Genomic DNA, 24,486 nt, shown 5'->3' on the forward strand with positions numbered 1-24,486 from the left:
GCAAGCTCCATGGCAGACATCCTGTTTCAGTTATGCAGTTCACGCAGCACCAAAGACCGATTCCCTGTCCTACATTTTTTGTGGCCTTAGGTAAACCACAGAAGAGCCATGCTGAAAGTTGCAAGGCCCCAAAAGTCTTCTGTCCCCTGCAAAAAAAAAAAAACAGCCATCATTAGCCAGCAGGCTGTAAATAAGGCAGGGCAGAAAGAGTGGCAGGCTGTATATAAGGCAGGACGCAGCTTGAGCACTGTGTTCCCCTGCAGGTTAGGACTGCAGTAGGGTGCCTGTGGGCGCCAGTCATGTCTTCATGGGCTTGGCCTCGCCATCCCTGCACATGCCATCATGCTTAACAGCCGCTAAGCAGCCTTACAGCCACACATGGGTGACAGAAATGCCACCACAGGCCTTATAATTACCTGCAGGTAACCGAACAAGCTTGCAAGAGCAAGAGCAAATGACTGATGCTGAAGGTGTCCGTCTTACCACCTGCTGCACCCCGGGGGCAGAGACCTCTCATGGCTTCCCCTGAGGCTGCCCTGGCTCTGCTGATCGACCTGCCTTGCTGCTCTTGGGGGGGTAAGAGTACACACCATGGCATTTCTTGGGGCAGGCTGCTGTTCCCCTCCCAACTCACCACCATGGGCTTACTTCGGTTACACCTGTGCTTGTTCAGTATCACACGGCGCATTTAAATGAAGTCGAAAGAGGAAGAACAAAGAAAACCATGTAATCTTTCTTATTGACGGTAAGTTTGGTAGCAACCAGCCAGCTCAGCCATCAGCAAAGAGCCCGGCAGGGAAGAGCCACTTCGGGTCACGCCATGTTGGCTGCGCCTGCCTTCGTGAGACAGGAGACCAGAGCTCAGGCCCGGGCCTGGGACGCGGCTGTCTGCACCGCCTGTCAGCAGGGCCCTGGCACGCTTCGGGCCCTGGCCCTCGGTTCCCGTCCGTGAAAACCCCGGGGAAAGCTCAGCCGCAGGCGCGGGGCGGCTCGCAGGGCCCGGGGAGGGGCAGAAAGCCCGGGGAAGGGGGGCAGCTGAGGAAAGAGTGGGCACCGCTGGCCCCCGGCGAGGACGGGCAGAGGCGCCGCCGCCGGCCCGCTGGCCTGAGGCAAGGCAGGGCCGAGCTGGGCCTGGCCGCGGCGCCGCCTATGGCGCGGCGGGCGCAGCTACAAGAGGGGCGAGCGGCGCCGAGCGGCCCGGGCCGGACAGGGCGGGCCGAGCAGCGGGGCGCGGTGCCATGGCGGAGGGGTGGAGCGCCGCGCGGCGGGTGCTGGAGCTGAAGGAACGGCTGGGCTGCGCGCAGGGCCACGCAGAGGTACCGCCCCGCGGCAGCGCTGGCTGCGGCGAGGGAGGGAGCGCGGGGGTTCCAGCCGGGACCGTCGGGAGGCTGCGGTCTCCGAGCGTATACCAGCGGTGTGTACGCGTGTATCTATGTAAGGCAGCAGCGGTGCGAGTGGCCTTGGGTGCGGTGGCGCCGCTGGCGGGGGAAGCCCCGCGGCGGCTGGGCCCGCTGGCCCTCGGCGCGCTGAGGAGATGGCGGCCCAGCCGCCCCCCTCGGCCTTGGCTGCCGGCCCTGCCGAGCAGGGAGAGGGGTGTTCGAGCTGAGCGCAGCCAGCTGGGCCGCCGAGGGGCAACCCGTGTGTCAGCCTCCGGCCCTGCGCCTCCATTTTTGTTTCCCTCCCTGGTCCTGACCAGGAGCGGTTGAAGGAGGGCTGGGTAGTTGTCGGATCACTCGTAGTTATTTCCCGGATGGGTAAGGGCTAAAGCGTTTTGTGGGTGGCCAAGAGGCCCAGCGTACAGTCAGGTGAGGAGAAGGGCAATCAAAGTTGGGTGTCATGTTGCTACATCTAATGGGTAGCGCTGGTGGTGTGAGGTCTTGTCGGCCTGGCCAGAAGGTCAAAACACAGCAGCTGGGGTGCCAATCTCTATGTTTGTAAGAGCTTTTCTCGGTGAAATAGGTGGTTTTGCTTTGTTTTAATGGCATGCAGCAAGAGGAGCAAGAGCTGTTGCACCCTGTGTTGTTATTTCTGGTGCAAGAAGAATGAAGCTGCTCTTATCTCTGAAAGAGGAATTAAACAGCCTCTGTAGGGTAAGCAGGGCTGCTCAGTAGCTGCAAGGACTAGATAAGGAATACTTGAAGCAAGCAAACATCAGTGGGGAGGTGGATCAGAGCAGTCATGGAAGCTGCGCTTGACACTCTCAAGGTACTGAGAGGCAGACGGGGAGATAAGTACAGGCTCCAGGGTGAAGGGGGAAGGAGTCGGCCTCCACACTCTGTCTGGCCTCCGAAGAAATGGAAGAAAAGCAGTGTGTGCCAAATTGGCCTCAGTGTTTTGCGAAGTAATAAACCACATTTTGATTGAAGAAAGTGTATTCAAAAGGGGGTTGTTTGGGTTTTTTTTGAGGGTTGAATTCAATTTGAAAGTACAGAACACATTTGCCATGATAGATTTCTAAGACATTAAAATTTGATGCAAGATTGTGGAATTATTTGGAGGCAGAGGGTGGCAGTAAAATCTAATCTGTATTGCATTTGGTAGTTAATGAACTTGAAAAGCTTAGTTATTAATCATGTTTACTGTGTGTTTTCAAAGTGTGTGTATGCATGCATATATAGGAAATACTGATTTTCTTGGCCAATAATGGTTTGTTTTATCTTCCTGAATGCTAGTGCTGTAAGCTAGATCTGTCCAAAATGCAAATACCTGTGCTGTTTTAATTTGCAGTTCAATTAACCTAAAATTTCTTCTTGTGCTACAGAAGTGATCAGATGTTGTGGCCTTTGGATTTTTTAATACTTGGGCTTGATGTGGTATTCTGAACAAGAGATTGAAAGGGAAAAGAAAGAAACAATTCTGGAGGTAATGGATTTTTAAGTGATTCCAAAACAGTAAGTTTCAAACCACGTTCAACTCAAGTGAAAAATGTGAATAGCCCTGGCAGACTTGACTCCAGTAAGGGAGGAGAGTTTTTATGTTGCATGACTGCAAGCAGGTACTGCATAAAGTGGGACTATTGGTGGTGCTGCAGCACTTCTGCTGTGCCTGGTAAAACTGTGTCTAGTGAAATAGAAAAATTTTTGGATAATGGGCTAAGGAGTGGTAGGGGAAGTGGGAAACTGATAGCTGTAAATTTGCAGTCATGAAATGCACTGCTAGTAAAAGGTAAATCCAGTAATAGAAAATATGTGGTTATCATCTTTAAAGGCAAAGAGGAAAGTTTTATCTGTATGTGGAAGGAATAATAAATCAATACTGCCGATGTGTATGTAGGTAAGTGTTGCTGTTTTTCTGTTCCATAGTTGAGAATAATATTTGGTTTGGCACTTTTTAATAATTGCTAAATACTTTTTGATCTGATAGTAACCAGGGAAAATGCAGAACATTGATTGTTCATGTCAAAAGCTTCTTAATGTACGAGGTTTGATGGCTACCCTAGTGAGTTTTCAGAGGATTGAACAAAGAATGAACAGAACTAATGATCTAAGTGTTGAATGATGCTCAAGGTACTAGGGAGGTCCAGCAGGACAGGACAGAAGTACTATGCTATTTTATATACAGGTAGATTAAGTGGTCTTTGACATTGATCATGAAGGCATGCATTGAGCAGCTGCATGATGTTGCATATAAGATGTAACTGATGTAGAATTAAAGGGTGGTGCTATGATCCAGGCCACTCGATGAGACTTTATGTAGATATTTACTGCCAAATTTATCTTAAATTATGTTCAGCTGACACTAACTGTGATAAATATATGCAAGTCTCTTAAGGCATTTGAGTTGCTTTTGTATGATGCTGATTACAGTAGCAATGTTATGGACCCGATGCAATACATAAAATGGATTTCAGTTGCACACACCAAAAATAAGTGCCAGACCTCATCAGAAAACAATGTTGATTTGTGGTTTTGGTTGTGGGTTTGTGGTGGGTTTTTTTGGGGTGGGGGGTGATTATGCATCTATTCTTGACATGATTTTGCTCAAATCTTTCTTAATTTAGAAGAAAGCAAGTATTGTAGGGCAATGCTACAAATACTGAAGTAATTTGTGTCAAATGAACAGAGACTCTTCTAGAAACCAACTTTGATCATGTGCTAGGCTACATTCATTTGAGCAACATGCATTTTAACATGGCTCAGTGGAAAGTCACAGCTAGGAGCTATGAATATAGGTCACTCAGGATAGCAGACTGTATTTTGGAAAGCATTGACTCAGAAAATGATTTGGAGTTCTGATGTATTACCAGTTGAGCATGAAATTGCAGTACAATGCAGTGGCTTATGGAATAAATGCTATCTTTGGGTAGCTTAGCAGGGTTATGTTATTACCACTATATAGTATTAGAGGGACAATTACAGGAATATTATGTTCTGTTCTGGGGACTGTTTTTAAAAACAACACTGCCAAGCTGGAGAGATAATAAGACAGCCAGAGAATGGGTATAGCTCTGGCTAGCATAACTTAAAGAACCAAGGTAAAGTGTGTGATAAGTGTTTACATTTCTATGTTGTATAAGATGTTTGGAAGAAGACTCGTTTAATTAGCAGAAAGAGATCATTAGATTCAGTAGCTGAAAACAAAATGCGGCATTTTTATTTTTTAGGCAAATGTTTGTTTGTTTTACTTGGGGCATAGGATTGACTTCTGTGGGGATGTGTTGGGTTTTTCTCATGTGTTGTCTTTAAAGTCTTGGTGCTCTTTCAAATGAGGTGTCTAGCTCAGCCAGAAGTTACGGGCTTGGTGAAATTTCATGGACTGCGTTATAGAAGAGAATGGGCTAAATAATCATAGGGATCCCTTTGAGAGAGACATGCAGCTAGTAGGCAAGGAGAGAAGGAGAGAAAGCAGGAAAGAATTACTGTGGTGAAATGTTGAGTCAGTCCCTTGACCACAGATGGCCTGGGGACCATCCTTCCTGAGGGTTCAGGCTCAGCTAGAAAAAATGAAGAGACTGGTGCTACACTTTTATAAGGGATGATGGAGCAACACTGGTGCAGTGGGAATAGACCAAGCTTGGCACACCTGGGATCTGGTGTTATCATCTCTCTTTCTTTCAGTTTTGACTCTTGAAAATTTTGTTTGCTCACATGCTTCTTACCCATTGCTCATTACCATTGCCCTCTGCTTTCCAAATACTCACCTGCTTTTCTTCCCCCTCTTCTTTTTAGCTCGCTTGTGCTCCTGTCGTCACATTTGCTTTTGTGTCACACCAGTATGTGTGCGCCAGCTCTCAGATCATCCGTAAGGCTCTGATTCTGTTGTCTGTTCATGTTACATGAAGACCTGTGTCGTGGGCTTGCTTGGAATGTCATTTATTGGAAAAAAAGGCTTTGAATCTTTCTTTAGCAAGTATTCAGGAATTACGCAGAGTAGTTCAGGAATTCTATATAGAGACAACTTTTATTTCTATAAAGTTTACCATCTCTTTTAAAGTCAATATTGTTTTTCCACGAGGGTATAGCTGATAGTGGTATGCAAGGTAAAATAGTCTCAAAACCAGTGGAGGGTTATGTATGTATTGTGTGTACATGGAAGGACTTGGGGAAAAAATTATTGAGTACAGTCCAGTGAGATAAGATGGGCTACAAATGCTATAGTAAAAGATGTGGTTAGAGCAAGGCACCTCAACAGTCAATCTTAATTTTGTTTTTGAAGGCCTGCTCAGAACAGACTTCAGATAAATTACTTTTCTCTTTGCCTTATTTTATGTAATAATTGAAATGGCACACCATATAAATATCACAACACCAAAGTTAGTATTTCTAACAAGTATTAGTTCCAGTGACAGGCTTTACTGTGTCTTTATGCTTCACGGCATACCTTTTTGTGGCCTTCACCAAAGTCTGGTAGTTACTGGAGCTTGGTATTTGTCCTTTGAAAAGCAAACTGCCCTTCCTAATCTCTGATGGAGAAATTGGAACTCTTTAGCAAATAGGGTAAACAAAGAGTTTCTCTGCTGTTACTGATGTTTGATGCAAATTAAATTTGCTTATTTCCTGATTGTGTTTGTAAGTAAGTTTGGTTCTAAATGCCAAGGGCTTGCAGATGGGTAATTCCTACTGGCAGGCTGGATGCTGCCATTTACATTGCCCAGTTACAGTACAAGGCAAATGGGGCTTGCTGTCCTTTGGTAGTCTTGTACATACATAGCTGCCGGTCTCACTGCAGCCTGAGCTGTTCCCTGCTTTTGAGAGATCAAGATCACTTCTCCTAAACACTCTGAGAAGCCTTTTGATCAAGGCTTTCCGTTTTCTTTTCAATGAAACCCTCTTGTTTGTCTTAATTTGCCAAATGTGATATACATTTCAAGAAAGCAAAATGAACAGTGTGGTCTTTGGTTTAGAAAACTTGGAAATACTTATCTTTCATTAAAATCTGTTGACTGCTTTTGGACATGTTTGTCATCTAGGTACTTTTGTAATTTAGCCTGTTGTTTTGAAGTTGTGTGAGTAGTAATTGCCTGCTTCCTGAATCTGTTCTTCTGAAATGAACTTGGCTTTATCAACTGACTTAGTCCAAAACCCATCATGAGGAAAAACTCGAAACCCCCGTTCTCATTGTAGCTTGATGAAAACATCTTTTGGTGTTCTTCCACACACAGGTTTGTCTCTGGCCTGTGGGATTTATTCCCTGTGGTTTACACTGCTTAAGTATCTAGTCGTCCTCTATAGCACAATATACCTGTCAGCAATGGGTTACTTCCTTTTTCATTGCAAAGTAAGTTAAATGAATGGGGATATTTTTTTAATTATATTAAAAAAATGAACTAACCTGACACTGATAACATAGTTTCTAATGCTTGTGATGAACGTTGTGAGCAATTTTTTTTTTTTCTACTTAAGCATCTTTGCAACGCATTTTTTCCCTGATGGGATTATTTAGAAAAAGTCTTCAGCTCACAAAATATGTAGCTTATACCTGTGAAGTGTCTGGAAAAAGTTAAATGTTAAGCTTGTATTGGTCTCAAAAGGAGGAGTAGTTCTTTTGGCAAAATTGTTTTTAACTTCATTGCATATATGCTTAACCTGCTGGCTCAGGGAGTGTCTTACTCTTAAATAGGAGATAAGCAGAACTTCACATGGCTTTTATACTGGTTCCCAAATTTTGGTCAAGAAGCTTTTTTTTGTTGGTATCCTGCCATTTTGTAGTTAGATGAACTTTTGGGGAGAGAGCTCATTTGGTGGCTCTGGTCCTAAGTGAATGTCTTACTGTTACAGTTTTTCTCATGGTTTTTTTTTTTCCCCAGCTGTGAAGCATTTCTCCTGTACTTTAGGTCTCAGAAACACTCCTGCAGGGTGGATGGTTTACAGGAAGAACTACATGCTAGGCATGTCGATAGAGCCCACTGTACACAATGAAATTCAGTGTCAAGTGTGGGATTCCACTACTAATGCATTATAGGAACAATGAAACTTAGAACAACAGTCTAGAAATATATCCCCCTCCAGTGCTCTTTGTAAATTGTTTCTTCAAGTTTGCTCCTCACTTACTTTAGTACCTCCTCCACCTCCTGCAACACCATTTAAAAAGCAATATCTAATATGTTAAATGGCAGTTTGTCAGTTACTTAAGTTAACATAGCTGTTGTAATAGTTAAAAAGTTTCTGGGTAGTCTGTTTTGCATTCCTGCAGGTGAGAATCATAGGGTTGTTTGGGTTGGAAGGGACCTTAAAGATCATCTGGTTCTTGCTATTGCATTTAGAAGTGGCAATGAGCTGAAAAACTGGACTAGTATTCCAGTCTTTGAAAGCCCTATGAAATGCTGTTACTTCAGTTGCACGTTAATTCTGTCATCTACACAACATAGCTTCATGGAAGTTTGTGAAAGATAAGGCAAATTGCTTGTGTGTGGTCAACTGCAAGGCTCTGGGGTGCTGTATACCCACTGCCAAAACAATTTATACTCTACTTATAAATGAGACTTTTGTGTTATTAAAACACTTCTCATAGAAAGATTAGCATTCTTTATTTGAAAAATTCTTTCCTGCTTTGATGGCAATGTTGAGTTTTTTAACAGGTGTATGCTTTGTCAGTGCGAAACAAACCAGCTGTTCTACATTGAGCTCATTTTTTTTGATGTACAAATTGCAGCCAAGTTTTCAAAACCTTATTTTTTGCAAACTGGGCTTCTGCCAGCTCTATTGTCCTTTCTTGGCCCCGGCTGGTGAAGGGGTGGTGCTGCTGACTGGGAGACCTGCTGGGAGACTGGCTGATTTTTGCATGGTGGTTCTGCATAATGCAGCTCTTCTAATGGCTCTGTGACAAATGAAGGTCACTGCTACATGAGGAGTGTGGGCATATATGTATGTAGCCTGTACTACTGTATTACTGATCCTTAATGTAATCTCTGTAGTGGTAAATGCATACCTACTAGATTTTCTGGTGTTACTGAATTTGGAGAGGGTTGGCAGAGCCGTACTGGTTCACAGCACAGACTTCAAGCAGAGCCCTGATATGCAGTGAAGGAGTGCTTACATTTTCCTGGAGTTACTGGATATTCTTATCACTACGGAGTATTTTTGGATTAAACATGTGAATGAGGATGAGAAAAACAGAATAGAATTTACAAATATTTGTTTTAAAAAACAAATTAATGTTTCCTTCCAGATTGTAAAAACACTTAAGGTACTACAGGATTTGGATATATCACTGGATATTCTAGTGGTAAGTGACCAATAATACATTAAACTCTTCTGTAATGAATTACTGTGTGAATGTCAGGGGTCTGCAATCATAGAAGCAGCAAACATGTTGCACTTTGTAATTTTGACTCTTGATCATGATTCGTTTAGAGCTCTGTACAAAGAAGCATGGAGCCTTTTCCAAAAGCCAGCTGGAAGCTGGGCATACGACTTAACAAGCGCAGTATTATGACAACAGTGATAGTACTGAGCAGGAATCTGAGCATATAGAGAACACTTTGCTACTCAGGGATGGTTTCTTCTCATTGCAGTAAAACTGCTTTCATGTTGATGCCTGAGACAGAACAAATATGGGTGAACCATTCTTTAGGTCAGTTGTCTAAATCTTCTGTCTTTTATTAGCAGCTCAAGGTTAGTTTCTTGCATTTAAAGAGCAAGTATCCCAAGTAAGGATACTTGTGACTTGTATCCTTATCCAAGCTACACCCTATTGAATTTTACATTAGAAATTCTCACGCTGGTCTGTGAAACTTCTAATTATTATGAGCAATGTGTCTATATTTTGGGAAGAAGAAAAATGCGGGTTTTGTGAGAGTTCTTTGAAGAGTAAGAGAAAAATATGGTAATTGAGATATTTGACTGGCCTATTTGGGCGAAGGCATTTGCCTGCATAAACGCAGGTAGACTTTTACTGGAATACAGCAATATTTATGTATTTTTATTGGAAAACAAAGTTATTTCATATTGCAATTAGTTGTTTAAAATGACAAAGGGCTTCTGCAGACAGTTCATGTTCCCAACAAACTTGGATGTTTTATAATGTGGCAAACTTTGATGGAAGTCTTCAAATCAAATAGAGGAAAGAAATGTCTTACAGCTGGGGACTCCATGTATTTTTAAGGCATTTGAAGAACATAAATAGCTTTAGGAAATAATCCCACCAAATTTCTTGCATCTATTTGCAATACGCTGACATACCAAACCAGTATTGCTCAAGTTATAGAGAAGCTAAATATCCTTAAAATGAATTTAATGAAGTTCTTTCTAAGGCATGAGCTGATTATGTGGGAGTGGCACGTGTATAGCTCTTGCTCAGACTTCACAGGAGTATCATTTCGCTAGCTAGCAAGAGCATTAACAGGATGCAGCTAACCCAGTGAATTCCAGGTTCTATATGCATCTTAAAAGTGAGAGTTTGTGAATCAGAGATAATTACTGATACTATAGGGTTTAAAAAAACGCACCTGTGATTCTATATGCACTCAAAGTCTGCAAGGTAGTTGTGCATTAATAACATAAAACTCACTTGAACAAGACTTGAAGGCACAATGGTAATGTGAAAATAATTGTACTGGGGGAAAACAGAAAATGACAGGTTTTAAATGTCAAGTTCTGTGGGTTTTTTTTTCTTCCCTGTGACTGAGGCTGAGTTTAGTCTTATGAACTCTGCTCCTCTGACCCCTTTACCCCATATTAGTCCTGGCTGAGATGCATTTTAGGTTACAATATGTCCATCATACGTGCTCTTTAACATGCTAAAATGTACCTGCATGAACCTAAAGGGAATTTGAATTGATTAATCTAATTCACTGGAGCAGTATGCATTTTGTGGGCATAAGCATTCGAACCAAGTGAAGTTCCTGAAGTACATACATTGAATGGAGGAAAATGACTTCTCTTAATTTTATGAATTAAGACTGCATTTGTTCCCCATATTTGGTTATAAATAACTACTTTTCCTTCAGTTCTGTTTGTGGTATAAAGAGTGCATTTATTTCTTTAGCTGCCATAAGAAAGCTCTGACTACTAGGCTAATACTGTTTGTAGTGTTTTAGAGAAGGTTTTATTTTGGATGTTAGCTGTGATTTATTCTGCCCATCTTTCTTGTGTTATCTTCTACAGGAAACTGGCATAGGCAAAACAGTTAACAGTTTTAGGAAACATGCCACTGCTGGGAATGTAGCTAAAGCCCTGGTAAAACAATGGAAAAAACTTATTCCTCCAGAAAATAAAAGGTAGGTGTGAATGAACTTTTTTCTAAAAGTTAATTATATGGTAGTGTAACTTTATAAAATACAGCTTGGAGAGCTTAGGAAAGCGTTTGGAATGACAAATATGCACTAGGACAAATGCATAAATTGAATGGAAGAAATGACCTTTCTTTTATAAAATACCAGCAAACAAATCGCAACAACCAGTATTGGTCAGTTAGCCAGCCAGCACCTAAGACTTCAACTGCTTTTTTTTTTTACTGGCACAAGTTCTTAGGTCTCAGCTGATGCAAGCAGGACTAAGCCAGTGATGGGCACTGCTCCATACTTCAGGGAAGTGGGAAGCTTGCTCTTTCTTCCCAAAGGTGGTGGATAAATGAGGCAGCTCTCCAGTGATTTGATTGTATAGAGGGCTTTCCTATAACGTTCTTGTGGACTAAGAGAGGCTTCCAATATTGGAGGAGTCACACTGAAGAGATGTGATTTCTTCTCAGAATGAAGCAGCCACCACTGCCATGGCCAGGCTGACTGTGCTTTAGATGTTTTGCAGATCTCTGACAATTTGAGGCAGTTGAGCTGAGCAAGCTAAAGGTTAGACTGACTAAATAGTACATTTTAAGTCTGAAGTTGTTCAAACAATGGGAAAGTGAAATACAAGAACCCATGATAAGCAACGCATAAAGGCTGACCTGTTGTAATTTGTATCACCTACAGAGCATGTAGTAAATTCTGTTTCCTAGTTGTTTCAAGTACCATGTCTGTGTTATAAAGCATGTAGGGAAACTTGTGTAAGAAGTGGTATCCAACACGTTATAAGCAAGTAGTACTGTGTAAGGCATGTTTTCCTACTGATGGTTATGTCCCTACTCCTCACTTGTCTTGCTGTCAGTTATTGCCGCAGTGTTTAGCAGTGCTGGATGCAAAAGCTGCCTCTCTGGGATTCTGTACTGATAATGGAAGAATAAGAGCACAGCAGAGCACAGTTCTGAGTCTTGTAAAATTATGACACATGGTGTCATTTAATGCTTTTAATTTTACTAATATAGGTTAAAAAAAAAGTTCAAGAATTTAGCATCAGATGTGTTTTTTTTTAATGTTGCAGTGGTCACAGAGGAAGAAAACAAAATACTGAAAAAGATGAGACAAAATCTTCTATTTCAAAGGAGACTAAGTCTTCAGGGAAGTCAAAAGCATCTGTACTGGCTTCCAGAAGTTCCAATAGTGTTCCTGTTTCTAAAAAGTTGAAGCTTACTGAGTGTACTTGTAGTAAAAAGACCCACCAAAGTAGAGATTCTGTGTCTCAAAAAGAATGTGATAATAAAGAGTGTAGCAGCAGTGGTTCTAAGCATGCTTCCAAGGGTACCAATCCTCAAGCTAAAGAAAGTGACTTCAAAGAGAGAACCTCCACAGACGGCAAGAAAGTTTCAGAAAAGCGGCATTCCTCTGTAGCCAGTAAAGACTTATCACCCCTGAAGGAAAAGCCTAGTAAGGATGCTTCCAAACAGAGAAATCCTGAGCATGTGAAGAAACCAAAACAAAAAATTGGTTTAGAAAGCAAAGCAGAATTATCTAGTGATGAGGAATTTGAGCCCCCTACTATGTCTTTTGAATCTTATCTTAATTATGATCAGGTTAACAAAAACAGGAAGAGAAAGGCTAGTTCTACAGGTGAACGGCCAAAGAAGTGCAGTGAACAGAAGAACAGCTCATTACCACGAAAGACTTCAAAATTTTCTGATGGAAAAGAGGGAGAGGAAGGTGCAAAAAAATGTGAGGGTGATCAGTCAGAAACTCCCAATAAAAAGGTAAGCCACTGCATAGTTGAGATAATAGCAGAAAAACTGCGAACAAATAAGTGCTTTGCACACTTATATTCAGTGAAATTCGGCTGTATTTATTTTAAGCAATGGATTGTGTGGCTCTGACATATCAGCTGCATTGCAATTGCCAATAATTGCAGTAATTGGGGCAAAAAAATGATTGTTAATTGCATACTGGCAGTTGACAATTGACTTGTCTTGTATTTTTAGCCTGCTTTCCAATATGACAATAGTCTTTGATCCGTATCAGCTGATCTGCTTTTTACCTGCCAAGTAAAGGTACTTACCTTTGGAAAAATGTCCCTTTCTTCCATTCTTGACCAGCCTGGTTTGTGACCGTAACAGCTGTTTTCTGTGCGGCACAGGCATTCTGTCAGATGCTGTGGTTCTTTAATAGTAAATGTTAAGGTCTGCAGTGGAACTGAACTTTCTTCTTTTAATGCATTGAAGTAAACCACAGTATTGCATGTGAGAATAGCTTATACATGTTTGTAATATGAATTGTCCTAGTTCCTTAAAGTGGAAGAAGCTTAGGAAGCTCCTCTGAGCCAAGGTAGATCTAAATGCGTATTAATTAGATCTTTTAAATGAAGCCCTTTTGTGCACTGGGAATTAAAGGTCTCTTCAGTCTTTTATCTTTACTGTGATGTGAAAGCTGCAGGCTTTATTTATTGTGGAAGATCTGCAATCTGAATGTGGTATCTTCTCTCCCAAATGGAGAAATACTAATGTAGAGGCTTGTGTATGATATTCTAGCATAAACTGAGGAAAAATCTTGGATGTTCAAGCAGCTGTGAAAAATTGTAAAAGATAGTGAAATGAAGTTCAGGGACATGCAAGTTTGGGGCTGTAAGTGCCTGGCTTACAATTGGACGACACCTAAGACCCAATTTAGATGTTGCACATAATGTGAAGCATTTGTAGGGACCTGTACTTACCAGTGCTGCATCTTTAAATCCCTTTTTAAGGGGTTATCTGTGAAAACTTTTGGCTAAATGGGTTATCTAGCACAATATAGGGGACTATATTAGAACCACGTATAAAGCGGTTTCTTGTGTCTCAGGATGGCGTTTAGTTTGCCTTTAAATGTTTAATTGTGGTTTTGTCATCTTGCAGTTTTGTCTCATTCATTGTATGCCTCTAACATCAGTAGTGATTTATCTGAAAGCCTGTTAGCTGAATGCATCTGCTCTGTTCTTTAATCTCTTTTTATGCACTGATTGCAGATATCCCACTAAGTTCCTTTTGTGATAGTCTTGGTAAGTAGAGTATGAAAGGGCACGCTGAAAAGTAACCCAGTGAGTAAATTTTATTGCAGAAAAGCAATAATTCTAATCATACTAGTTAACTTTGGGGTTTGCTTAAGGGTTTTTTTGTAGCTTATTTTAAGCCTTGGTAAACCCAAATTTGTAATGTTGAAGCAATGTTTCCTTGACTGTGCACAGGCCAAGGTGGCATCCCTCCAAGATCTTCTTAATACTCCACTGCCTAAATTTCTGACAGGCATCTCAATCTCATCTCCCCCATATGCTGCAGACTTTAAAGGTAAGTAGGTTGCAAGGCTGATAAATGTGAAATAGTGCAGGTTTTTACAGCTCTACGTAGAGCAGAGATGTCTTTATTCCCTTTTCTAATAAACTATATTAGCTCACCTGTCTGTGGCAAATAAATGCCTCACCTTCACTTTCTCATCTGTAGAAACCATGTTGAAGTTGAAGTGAGTTATAAAGGCTTCCCTTTTATGGCTTGGCTGAATAAATATATACTGTGGAAGGTTACCATAGATGTAGAAAAGGCATAGATCAGGTGGTAGTTCTACAGGCTCCATTTATCTTTACTCCTGTCTATACCTTATAGCTGGCAAAGCCTTAGTAGAAATCATCTTAGGTAAAACAACTACAGGAAGCACTAGGCCTAGCTTCAGCATAGGAACCTGCTAGCATCTTTGTAGGTAGGTGACACAAAGTGCCAGTGGTTCCCCTAGCAGGTCTTGTGAGGTTTCAGTGGTTTTGTCACCTGGTCTTGAAACATCACTGCTATTGCAGCTTCTGGCTTCTCTAGGACAACTCAGGAATATCAATAATGTGCTGTAGGCTGGTAACAGGGTAATCTAGATGTGAATATAGCTTATATAGACCTGAGCTAAATAGTGTAAGGCTGCCTTGAGTTGGTGCATCTTATTTGCAACGTACATGCTGTCTTGTTGTTAGATGATGATGATTGGACGTACAACACGATATCATCACATACAATATGTGTAAGGGCCCCAAACTGTAATGCAGTGCCTTTGTATTTCAAGAAAAATGAGAGAAACACAGCTGGTAGGACATATGTATAGTCAAAGCTGAATGTTTAAAGCATTGTAAAATGTCAGGAGGTAAAGGAAACCCTGGCTGATGTTCTGTTTGCAGCTCCCCTGGCACCTGTTGTGGAAGCACCCCAGCAAGTCAGTGAGACGATTCAATTCACAGGACGGAGACTGAACTCTAAGATGCAAGTGTACTCTGGCTCTAAAACAGCCCATCTTTCAAAGATGCTTACACTGTATGAACAGTGCATCCGTGTGCTTCAAAATAATATTGATTGTGAGTACTTTAACGGATTTGTGTCAGGCTGTGCCTGAAAGTGTATCAGATTTCTTTCTTTCTCCATGCTAACAACTGGTCTGCTAAAAGATACTGCCCCTCCCCACAAACGGTGACTCAGCAGGTTGAACGGCACTTGAAAAATGGATTTATGGCCATGCTAAAATGTAGTTTTGTTTTGAAAGCTTGCCTTTTTTAAAGTTACAATTTTATTTAAAATATAAGTTCTATAAATCATAAGCCAAAAAGCCTGATGACTTTTTCCCTCAGAGATGATTGTTTACATAAATTAGAATGAGTGATCAAGAAATTGTTTATTCCCTTGTAAGCAGAGAGGGGAGTTATGCACATCGGTAAAAATGAGGCAATAGCTATTCAAAGATGCTTTCTCCATCCTCAAATATAACCACCAGTCAATATGGAACTATTGATTTATAAATATTTTTATAGCCTGACTTCAAAACATGTGTTCTGTCAGTGCTTGCTAAAATTAACTTCTATTTTTATTTTTAAAGTGTTTCGTGAGTGGTGTTACCCACTGAGTAAAATAAGTGAGATACTGAAAGTACTGTCCTCTTTTGTAGCACTACATCAAGTAGGAGGTGTGCCCTTTGAAATTCTTGAACCTGTGCTAACACGTTGCACACCAGAGCAGTTGTTTCGAATAGAGGAATGTAATCCGGTAAATTCTGCGTTGTTGAATTCAGGGAACCACAGAGGACTTGAGGCATCTGTTTCTGCCTTGCACCTTTTTGATAAAGATTCTGCACGGGTTACACTGGTTTTCTGTCTTGCATACTTATTTCTTTGAATTCAGCTGTCATTATCAAGCCTCGCTTTTTCAACTGTCAGGACTTAAAGAATTTGGGAGAATTATTACTGATGACTAAGTGAAAGCCAATGTGGGTAGAAAAGTATTTCTGTTTTTAAAAATAAGTAAAGAATAATAATTAAAAAAAAACCAACCCACAACACAAAACCCACAGTATTTACCACTGAAATAACTGGGAAAGTCATAATAGGACCAACTGTTTTCAAGTTACAAACTATTGAGTCTGCAAAGCATACCAGTCGGGAAGTAACTGGTGTGAGATTTCATGTGTGTGGTAGATTTATATCCAGTCTTAGGACTTCAGTTCCATGATGTGTTTGGACATCGAGGATCTGAGTGTGTAGCACTTCATAATGCAAGTTGGATGTTTCTCTGCATGTCTAAAGTTGAGAGCGGGTGTGGCCTGAGCCTGTGCTGGAAACACAAGTCTAGCTTCTAAGCATGGCTCATTAGCCCAAATATAGAGTTCTGCTATTTGAAGCTATGTGATTTCTAGACTGAAGTCAGTATCTCTGCATGGTATTGCTACACTCCACGTTGGTACCTGTGACAGCATGTGTGGAGGGATTTGTTCTGCACCTTTTTCCACCAGGGGATTGGGCTTTGTCTACATGCTCAGCTAACAGATACTCTTGAAAATGTTATTTTTAAGTCTTTGATTTAAGGTATCCTGTGTTCAAATTAGAGATTTACAGAAGAATCTGACCACTTGTGGAAGAAACACTGCCAGAGAGATTTTAAAAATGAGAGCCTCCTGGAATATGAGTCTTGGCGTGAAATGTACTTGAGACTGTTTAATCAGAGAGAAGAAAAACTGAAGATACTTACAAAAAATATTCTTTCAGCTCAGTCTGAGAAACCAAAAGGTAAAATCTGTAGTTAGCTTTTCCACTTACAAAACCCAGTCTCTTCTGCTATTCTTGACACTTAGTATGTATGTTTAGTGATTTGTTTGCACTGAGCACTAATGCTATACCTCTAGGAGAAGTCATCAGGAACAAACACTGTTCCTTTTAATTTACAAGTTGCTCAAAAAATAAATACATGTATTAATATAATACATTAATGATAATACTTGCAGCATAGAATAGACAAATCTTACCTTCTTACCTTACTGGTTAGACTGAGGATTCTAAGCAACAATGCAAAGAGTATAAATGTAATTACAAATGCTAAAGTTAATATGAAGAAATACTGTATGCAGTCTGTATATGATTTGCCAGTGTTCAGTTACTACTTTGGTACCATTTTCTGCTTTTCTGAATTATTTTTTCCCAACTTAATATGGTTGTGTGGCAATTTCTAAGTTTATCAACTGAGATTTGAACATAAAGGGCAAAAAGTCACATGTCCTCTGCTCCTTGCTTCTGTATTAGGCAGGCAAGTAAAACTGGCTTACATGACCAGTGCAGCAAAACCACCCAGGAACATTCGCCGACAGCAACAAATCCATGGGACAGCGGGACCTGTCACCCAACTTCATCCCATAGAGAAGTACAAGTAAGTGTTCTGTACTGTGCTTTTAATTTGATTTTAGATGTCTTTGTCAGTAGAAAAGCTTGCTGGCAAAATATTTAAGTTATAAATGGCTCTCTATTTACTTACCTTTTTTTTAAAGCAGCTAGTGGCTAAAAACTACTTGCCTTTTAAGTCTTACATGCTCCTCTGACATGTATGCATTGTTGTATTGGGTTTGCATGGCAAAGTTTTGGTAGCAGGGGGGCTACAGGGGTGGCTTCTGTGAGAAGCTGCCAGAAGCTTCCCCCATGTCTGATAGAGCCAATGCCAGCTGGCTCCAAGATGGACCTGCTGCTGGCCAAGGCTGAGCCCATCAGCCATGGTGGCTGTGCCTCTGGGATAACATGTTTGAGAAGGGAGGAAAAACCTGCACAACAGCAGCCAGAGAGAAGAGTGAGAATATGTGAGAGGAACAGCTCTGCAGACACCGAGGTCAGTGAAAAAGGAGGGGGAGGAGATGCTCCAGGTGCTGGAGCAGAGATTCCCCTGAAGCCCCTAGTGAAGACCATGGTGAGGCAGGCTGTCCCCCTGCAGCCCATGGAGCTCCACACTGGAGCAGATCTCCACCTGCAGGCCATGGAGCACCCCATGGCAGAATAGGTGGATGCCTGAAGGAGGCTGTGGCCCTGTGGGAAGCCTGTGCTGGAACAAGCTCCTGGCAGGACCTGTGGCCCTGTGGAGAGAGGAGCCCAGGCTGGAGCAGGTTTGCTGGCAGGACTTGTGACCCTCTGGGGGACCCAGGCTGGAGCAATCTGTTCCTGATGGATGGCACACCGGGGAAGGGACCCAGGCTGGAGCAGTCTGTTCCTGACGGACGGCACTCTGTGGAAGGGACCCAGGCTGGAGCAGTTTGAAGAACTGCAGCCTGTGGGAAGGATTCATGTTGGAGAAGTTTGTGGAGAACTGTCTCCCATGGGAGGGACCCCATGCTGGAGCAGGGGAAGAGTGTGAGGAGTCCTCCCCTGAGGAGGAAGGAGCAGCAGAGACAGTGTGATGAACTGACCACAACCTCCATTCCCTGTCCCCCTGCACTGCTCGGCGAGGTAGAGAATTCAGGAGTGAAGTTGAGCCTGGAAAAAATGGAGGGGTAGGGGGAAGGTGTTTTAAGTTTTTGGTTTTAGTTCTCATTACCTTACTGTGATTTGATTGGTAATGAATTAAATTTAATCTTTCCCCAAGTTGAGTCTGTTTTGCCTGTGATAGTAATTGGCAAGTGATCTCCTTGTCCTTATCTCAACCCACAAGCCTTTCATTGTATTTTTTCAATTTTCTCTCCCCTTTCCAGCTGAAGAGGGGAGTTAGAGTGGCTTTGAGCACCTGGTGTCCAGCCAAGGTCAGCCTACCACAATTGTCATTGCACATTTCTCTGAAGTGCCTGTGATGAATTCACCCTCCCAGCTGGAGAGTAGTTGGATGCTGTTGTTTTTCTCCAGATTATACTAATGCCACTTGACATTCTGGGGAGATTCCAGTGTTGATGTTTCATGTTTATAAACCTGCCTAGTAGCCTCACATGTTCTCCTGCTTTCATAAAATCTCCAAGTGATATAGCTGACCACAGTGAATCTTAACAACTTTTAATAGTCTCGATGGTGGGTTTCTGGTTTGGCAGCTTACAGGAGTGTCTGGAACAGTCAGTTTGTAGCAGTAGCCAACACTAATTGCTGGAGAAACAGAAAACTGGGGTTCCACAAATGTTTCTTTTGTACAGCACAAAGCCAGATTTTCTTTGTGACATCTTAGTTCAGAGTAGTTCAACGGTCATGAGAACCAAAGCTGAGGTGTGATATTTGTCCTACTGTTCCTGCCAGCCTAATGCACTCGTGTATTCAAGAGGATGGCTGCAACAGGGAGCTAAACCAGCTGTAGCACTAGCTTCTACCTCTTCTCTTCTCAACTATGTGGAGTCAGACTGCTGGTTTTTACTGTTTGAATATCTGTTCTTGTCTGAAAGAAAAATCAGCAGTTTGGTTCAGAAGCACCCCTGGGGTTGATGAGTCCATGTGCCAGCAGTTGGACCATAAAAGCCATGGAGAGTATTCATACTGTCTGAACGTGGGTATCTTAAGCTGCGGTCCCTTACTCTGCTGCGGCTGCTGGTGAGCCTGGTGGCCCTCCCTTGTCCCCATTGCCTGTGGTTGTTCCCATGTTGGCAATAAACAGCTCTGCAGCTAGCTCTCTATTATCCCTTTGCGGGAGTGGCAGGTGGAACATTTTTCAGTGAATTAGGGGACAGTTATGCAGGTTGACAAATACGTGAGTGGATAGTGACAGATAGCTGGGAACAAAGGAGGATAAAACTTAAGCTGTTGCAAACAGGATGCAAAACTGACTTTGACTCTCCTGACATGTTCGGCTATACTTTCTAAGTTGTTTCTGTTCTGATGCTACGGGGCTTGTAGTTGTGCTGAGTAATTGTTCTGTCTTAGGCACATGAGCTAGATAACTGAACTGATCTGGGTTTATTGGGGGGCAAAAACCCCTACAAAACAATGGGAAACTGTGTGTTCTGTGAATTTCAGGCGCTTGACTTAGTTGAGCAGCCTTGACTTAGTGCTCAAGGTGGTTGTGGTGGTATGGGGCAGGAATGATGGGGCATGGCTCAAAATCAGCTTTACATCAGATACAATGTTTTTATAGCTGCATCTTTAGCTGGTGAAATTGGGAAGCTTCTTTTCATGCTGTTGCTGTTATCAATGAAAAGATAGTCCTCCACCAAGGCAGTAGCTTAAGGCACTTTAAGCTAGGCTTTTGCTTTCAGTTGTACTGTGGGAGGTTGTATCTGTTGTGACAGACCAACCTTCCAGTTTAGGTGCTTCAAGTACATAGTGTAAATGTCCTTTCTGCTCCAGTAATCTCTGGACCAGTAGCTGAATAATGTACTCAAAGCCCTGCATATTTTTTTTCTCAGGCATGGTAAATTAGGAGGAACTGCTGTTGTGTGAAAGAAGCTGTAAGAGGGTTGTTGCTTTGCTGCCTTGAGAAACAAGAGTTTGTTTAGGCATGATTAACTTTGTTGCTTTGACCATGTCCTCTGAAGACCTACTGGTTTTGCAATTTTTGCACCTGAAACCTTCACTTAAGAAGCTGGTCTTGCAGGAGCCAAAAAGGTCCTGTGGCAGACGTGCAGTTCCCTACCAGGCTGCTGTTTGCAGTTCTGCATGCAGCAGCATACAATAACTGGCAGCAGATGTCAGTGACTGGCTCTGAGGCGTACAAGGCTGCCCAGATTGGTGACATCATGCTGACACTTTAGTGCTGTGTTGGTTTAATGGCCTTTAGCAGTAGGCATCAGCTCTGTATCTGCGTATGCCTCAGTCCTTGTCCTGTTGATTGAGGATTCCAGCCTAATATTTAGGATTAGTTATTGTGACTTTTGATAGACATTCCTACTTTTTAAAAAAAAAAAAGGCAAGCTTGTGTCAATTTGCCCTCACTTTCTGTCAGAGAGCTGGTTAGCTCTCACAGTTCAGCTGTGTTCAAAGAGGAAAATAAACACCAAGAGCAAACTAGAGCACAGGGCATTATGAAAAATTTTATTTGTCACAAGTTCTGATCATTTAATTTTAAAGACAGATAAGATGCATCAAATCTAGTAAATGGAATATTTGTGCAAGAGTGGAAATGGACTAGATGACCATCTGATAGCCCTTATAACCTGAATTATCTATGATTTTTAAACGTATAAAGTTTTAAATGTTTGAGATCTTTTTTTTCTAAAATGAGCCAGAGCAAATAGTTTGATATCAAACACTAACTTTTTTTTCTTATTTCCTTGTTTTAGAAGAACAAGGATTCCAGAAAGCAGAGACAGAAATAACACATCATCAAATCCGATCCCTGCTAGCAATAGTGGAAGTTCTAGCTCAAGCATAATAACTCGAGATGGAAAAAAGCCTATGAAAAGTAAATGGAATTTTCTAAGATTGTAAAGATAATTCTTTTAACTTGCTGTCCACTAATATATGCTTAATATTATGCTAGTATCATTTAAGTCATCCACAGCTGTAATCCTAACTAGTCTCTTCTCTTTTTTTTTTGTTATTGAAGAAATTGCACCAATCATGAAGAAAACTTTGAAAGCATTGAGGAGTAGAGCTGGACGACGGTAAAATGAGGCTGCATATTTGAAACTTATGTGACTATTTGTATATCATGCTACAGCTAATTAAAGTAACATTAATGTAAATATTCTTCAATTTGCCTTAGTTAAAGCAGTTGTGAAATGTTGCAGGGGTGAATCATTTGCAATAAAGACTGAAACATCTGAGTCCTTCCATATGGCTACTTTCTTATTCATGAATGAGAAAAACTGAATTGAAATAAGGTCAGTACACACTAATGACAAATCAGTTTATATGGACTATTACAGACACTGTCTTTATCAGTTTATGTACACATTTTCTTAAGCTTTTCATGGAAGCACTTAAGCTGTGTGTATATTTTGCCAAGGTTAAAGTTATCTTGCAGAAATGGCCCCAAGGTATACTTAGATACAGTTGCAAAGAGGTCTTGGTTTTCTTGCACAGAAGTGTTTTGGAAACTTAGTGTATTTGTTTCACTAAAGGTTTTCCTAAGGGAGACTTATATTCTGCTTTTTATGAAAGCATGATTTGGTTGGATTTTAGTTTTTCCTCTTCTGGAAACAGAAGACTGTTTTCAAGACAGTCCTGGAGCTCAACTTTTGACCTACTGGAATTGGGCTGTGAAAGGCTGTGAAATATCCTTGACTCAGGACACCATGTGCTTTTCAGCCTTTTTACTTGACTTAGGCAATGAACCTTCAAAGGAGAGGTAGGAGAAAACAATGTTTAAATTTAACATTGCTTTTTTTTTAAGCAGGATTTCCAGGGTAAATAGGGCAGGCCATGACAGTAAGTTAACACAAAATCATGTGTTATTCAGGAGCTCTGTTTAGTTGGACACTTTTGGTACAGTAATTAAAACCAGACTTGTCATTGTGTGATATCATCTGAAGGCATTAAGTCCTTGTGTGGGAGATTTGTTCCCACAAATACTAACAGAAGGGAGGGAAATCAAGAATGTCATCAGTCTGCTGTGGTCATCTTGTACAACTCATGCAGAATAATCCATTTAAGTCTGTAGATGAGAGAACTTGTGCTGTACTGTGATCTGCTGTGCTCAGCCTGTTGTGAAGAGGCCTAGCTCACAGCCTTGAATGTGAGCCTTTTGTGTTCAAAGTGGAAAAGCCATTTGGTCTTGAATAGCTGTTCTTTCAAAAGTTGGGGACTGATGCAGTTTGGGGTTGGTCTATGAATGGGTTTTCTTTTAGAAATTAGATACTACTTTGTAGTGGCTTCATCTAAACCAGTTCACTTGCATGAACTGTAAGTTTAACTTTGCCTTGAAGGCATGGCTTACAAATGGAGGGACTCTTTCTATAGATGGTACTCAGTAGCTGCAAGAAGGTCTTGTTTCTTCCTTTCTACTTCTATAGGATTTGGCATATTAGAACTCTTCCCAAAGCATAGGGTAGGGGTAAGATCATCATGAAGCCAGCTGCTGTCTTTTAGTCAAGACACATATGTGAATTTCCTCACCATCTTACCAATTTTCAGGTAGATAACAAAAATACTGCCACAAAATGGCATTTTCAGTCAGGTAGCATAGTCACCCATACACAACAGCTTGTGCAAATGCTCTATTTATAGAGGGATTTTAAGTCAGCAGGTGGTGTAGTTTTTCTCCATGTGTTACAGTTGCACTAAAGAATGAAAGATAAAACCAAGTGTATTGGCCTGGAAACGCTGTGGGGAGCTTTCTCTGTCTCTGGGATCAGAACAAGTTGACTAGTAGAGAGGTAATGCAGTGTCTGTCGTACACATCTGTAAAGAATACTTCTGGAAGGAGCTACTCAGTTCCATGTTCATTTCTGTCAAATTGAGTAATGGGAAAAAAATACGGTCATGGAAGGAAAACTCTGCTGTTGTGGAAAAGCCCACAAATGGAGAATATGTTTTTTCTTGAACTGTTCCTTTCATGCTTAGAAACCACTTTCCACTTCCTGCCACTGTTTGTTTCATAGCTTTCAGGAACATTTTCTATCCTGTTAGTGGTTGAGTCCAAGGACGCTCGGCCTGACTGCCATTCCACTTAAAAAAGGACGTATGATCTTGCCACTGAAACTGTCCCTGTGGCAGGAGAAGAAAACAGTTTTAAGGTGAAGTGTTCTTTCTTACAAGACCCTTGCTCAGAAGGCATGTGAAGTTCCAAGAGCTAAGCTCACCTCTTCTTGGGGACCATGCAGATGTTCAAATGCTAGGTTAAGTCCTGAGCCAAAGCCAGGACAGGGTTTAGGGTTTGGCATGATCCTTCTGGAATAATTTTGAGACCTCTGTGAACTGCATACTGTTGCCAGTATGTTGCTGTTCCAATGATGACTATTTGAGCTGCTGCTGAAGCAAGGCACAACTGGGATCTCTGGCAGCAGGGAGGATGTTACAGCTCTGAGCATGGTGCTGTTGGCTGTCTGGTACTTGGGGATTTCTGAGCGTTTCTGGTAGTCATAGGATAATCACAGCAGAGGGAAAAGAAATCCCCTCATGTGGTATGAATCTCAGACTTTCCATCTGAAAGCTCAGGAAACTGTCTGGTGCCAGGATTTAGTGTGGGAAAAAATGTTGATGGATTGACAACTAAGAAGACATTCCTAGATCTGCTATTTTTTGGGGGGGAAAAAACCAACCCCCACCCAGCAACACAAAAACCCCCAAAACAACCACTGAGGGTTGCCTGATTCTTTTATTTGCATTTTCCTTCTTTGCCCTTCCTGTAAAGACAGAAGAGGTCTTTGAGTGGGTGACTGAAAGCTTTCAAACTCCTTCAGTAGTTTCTGGGAGTTGTCATATAGGGTTCCATACAGCTGCCTCCCATGCTTTCCCACAATATGACAGGACCCATCAGTGAACATGGCATATTGCTTCTCATTTTTGGCAGTTTATTATAAGTTGGGGCCTCCTCCAGTGATATTCTGAAATCTTTGCTTTCTGGCCAGTCCATGATCACTTCCAAGATTCCTGGGCAATTGATGTTTCCTGTTCGAGCCCACCGTGTGATAAGTGTGACCTCCTTACTCCA

The 24,486-nt window shown here is 41.7% G+C and overlaps 1 protein-coding gene across 1 annotated transcript; it reads left to right on the forward strand.

Moving 5' to 3' along the window:
• Nucleotides 1-1,238: 1,238 nt before the first annotated feature.
• LOC309403424 (elongin-A-like) lies at nucleotides 1,239-21,667 on the forward strand (the record flags this gene model as incomplete). Its single annotated transcript, XM_081997544.1, has 11 exons — nucleotides 1,239-1,316; nucleotides 8,608-8,664; nucleotides 10,545-10,657; nucleotides 11,736-12,438; nucleotides 13,899-13,998; nucleotides 14,865-15,038; nucleotides 15,623-15,720; nucleotides 16,556-16,736; nucleotides 17,247-17,370; nucleotides 21,176-21,294; nucleotides 21,439-21,667. 11 exons carry the CDS (start codon nucleotides 1,239-1,241, stop codon nucleotides 21,498-21,500), a joined length of 1,809 nt encoding a protein of 602 aa, XP_081853670.1. The 3' UTR covers nucleotides 21,501-21,667.
• Between the last annotated feature and the right edge of the window lie 2,819 nt (nucleotides 21,668-24,486).

This window comes from Phaethon aethereus (genome assembly GCF_964289735.1).
Source record: "Phaethon aethereus genome assembly, chromosome: 3".
Taxonomy (NCBI): Eukaryota; Metazoa; Chordata; class Aves; order Phaethontiformes; family Phaethontidae; genus Phaethon; species Phaethon aethereus.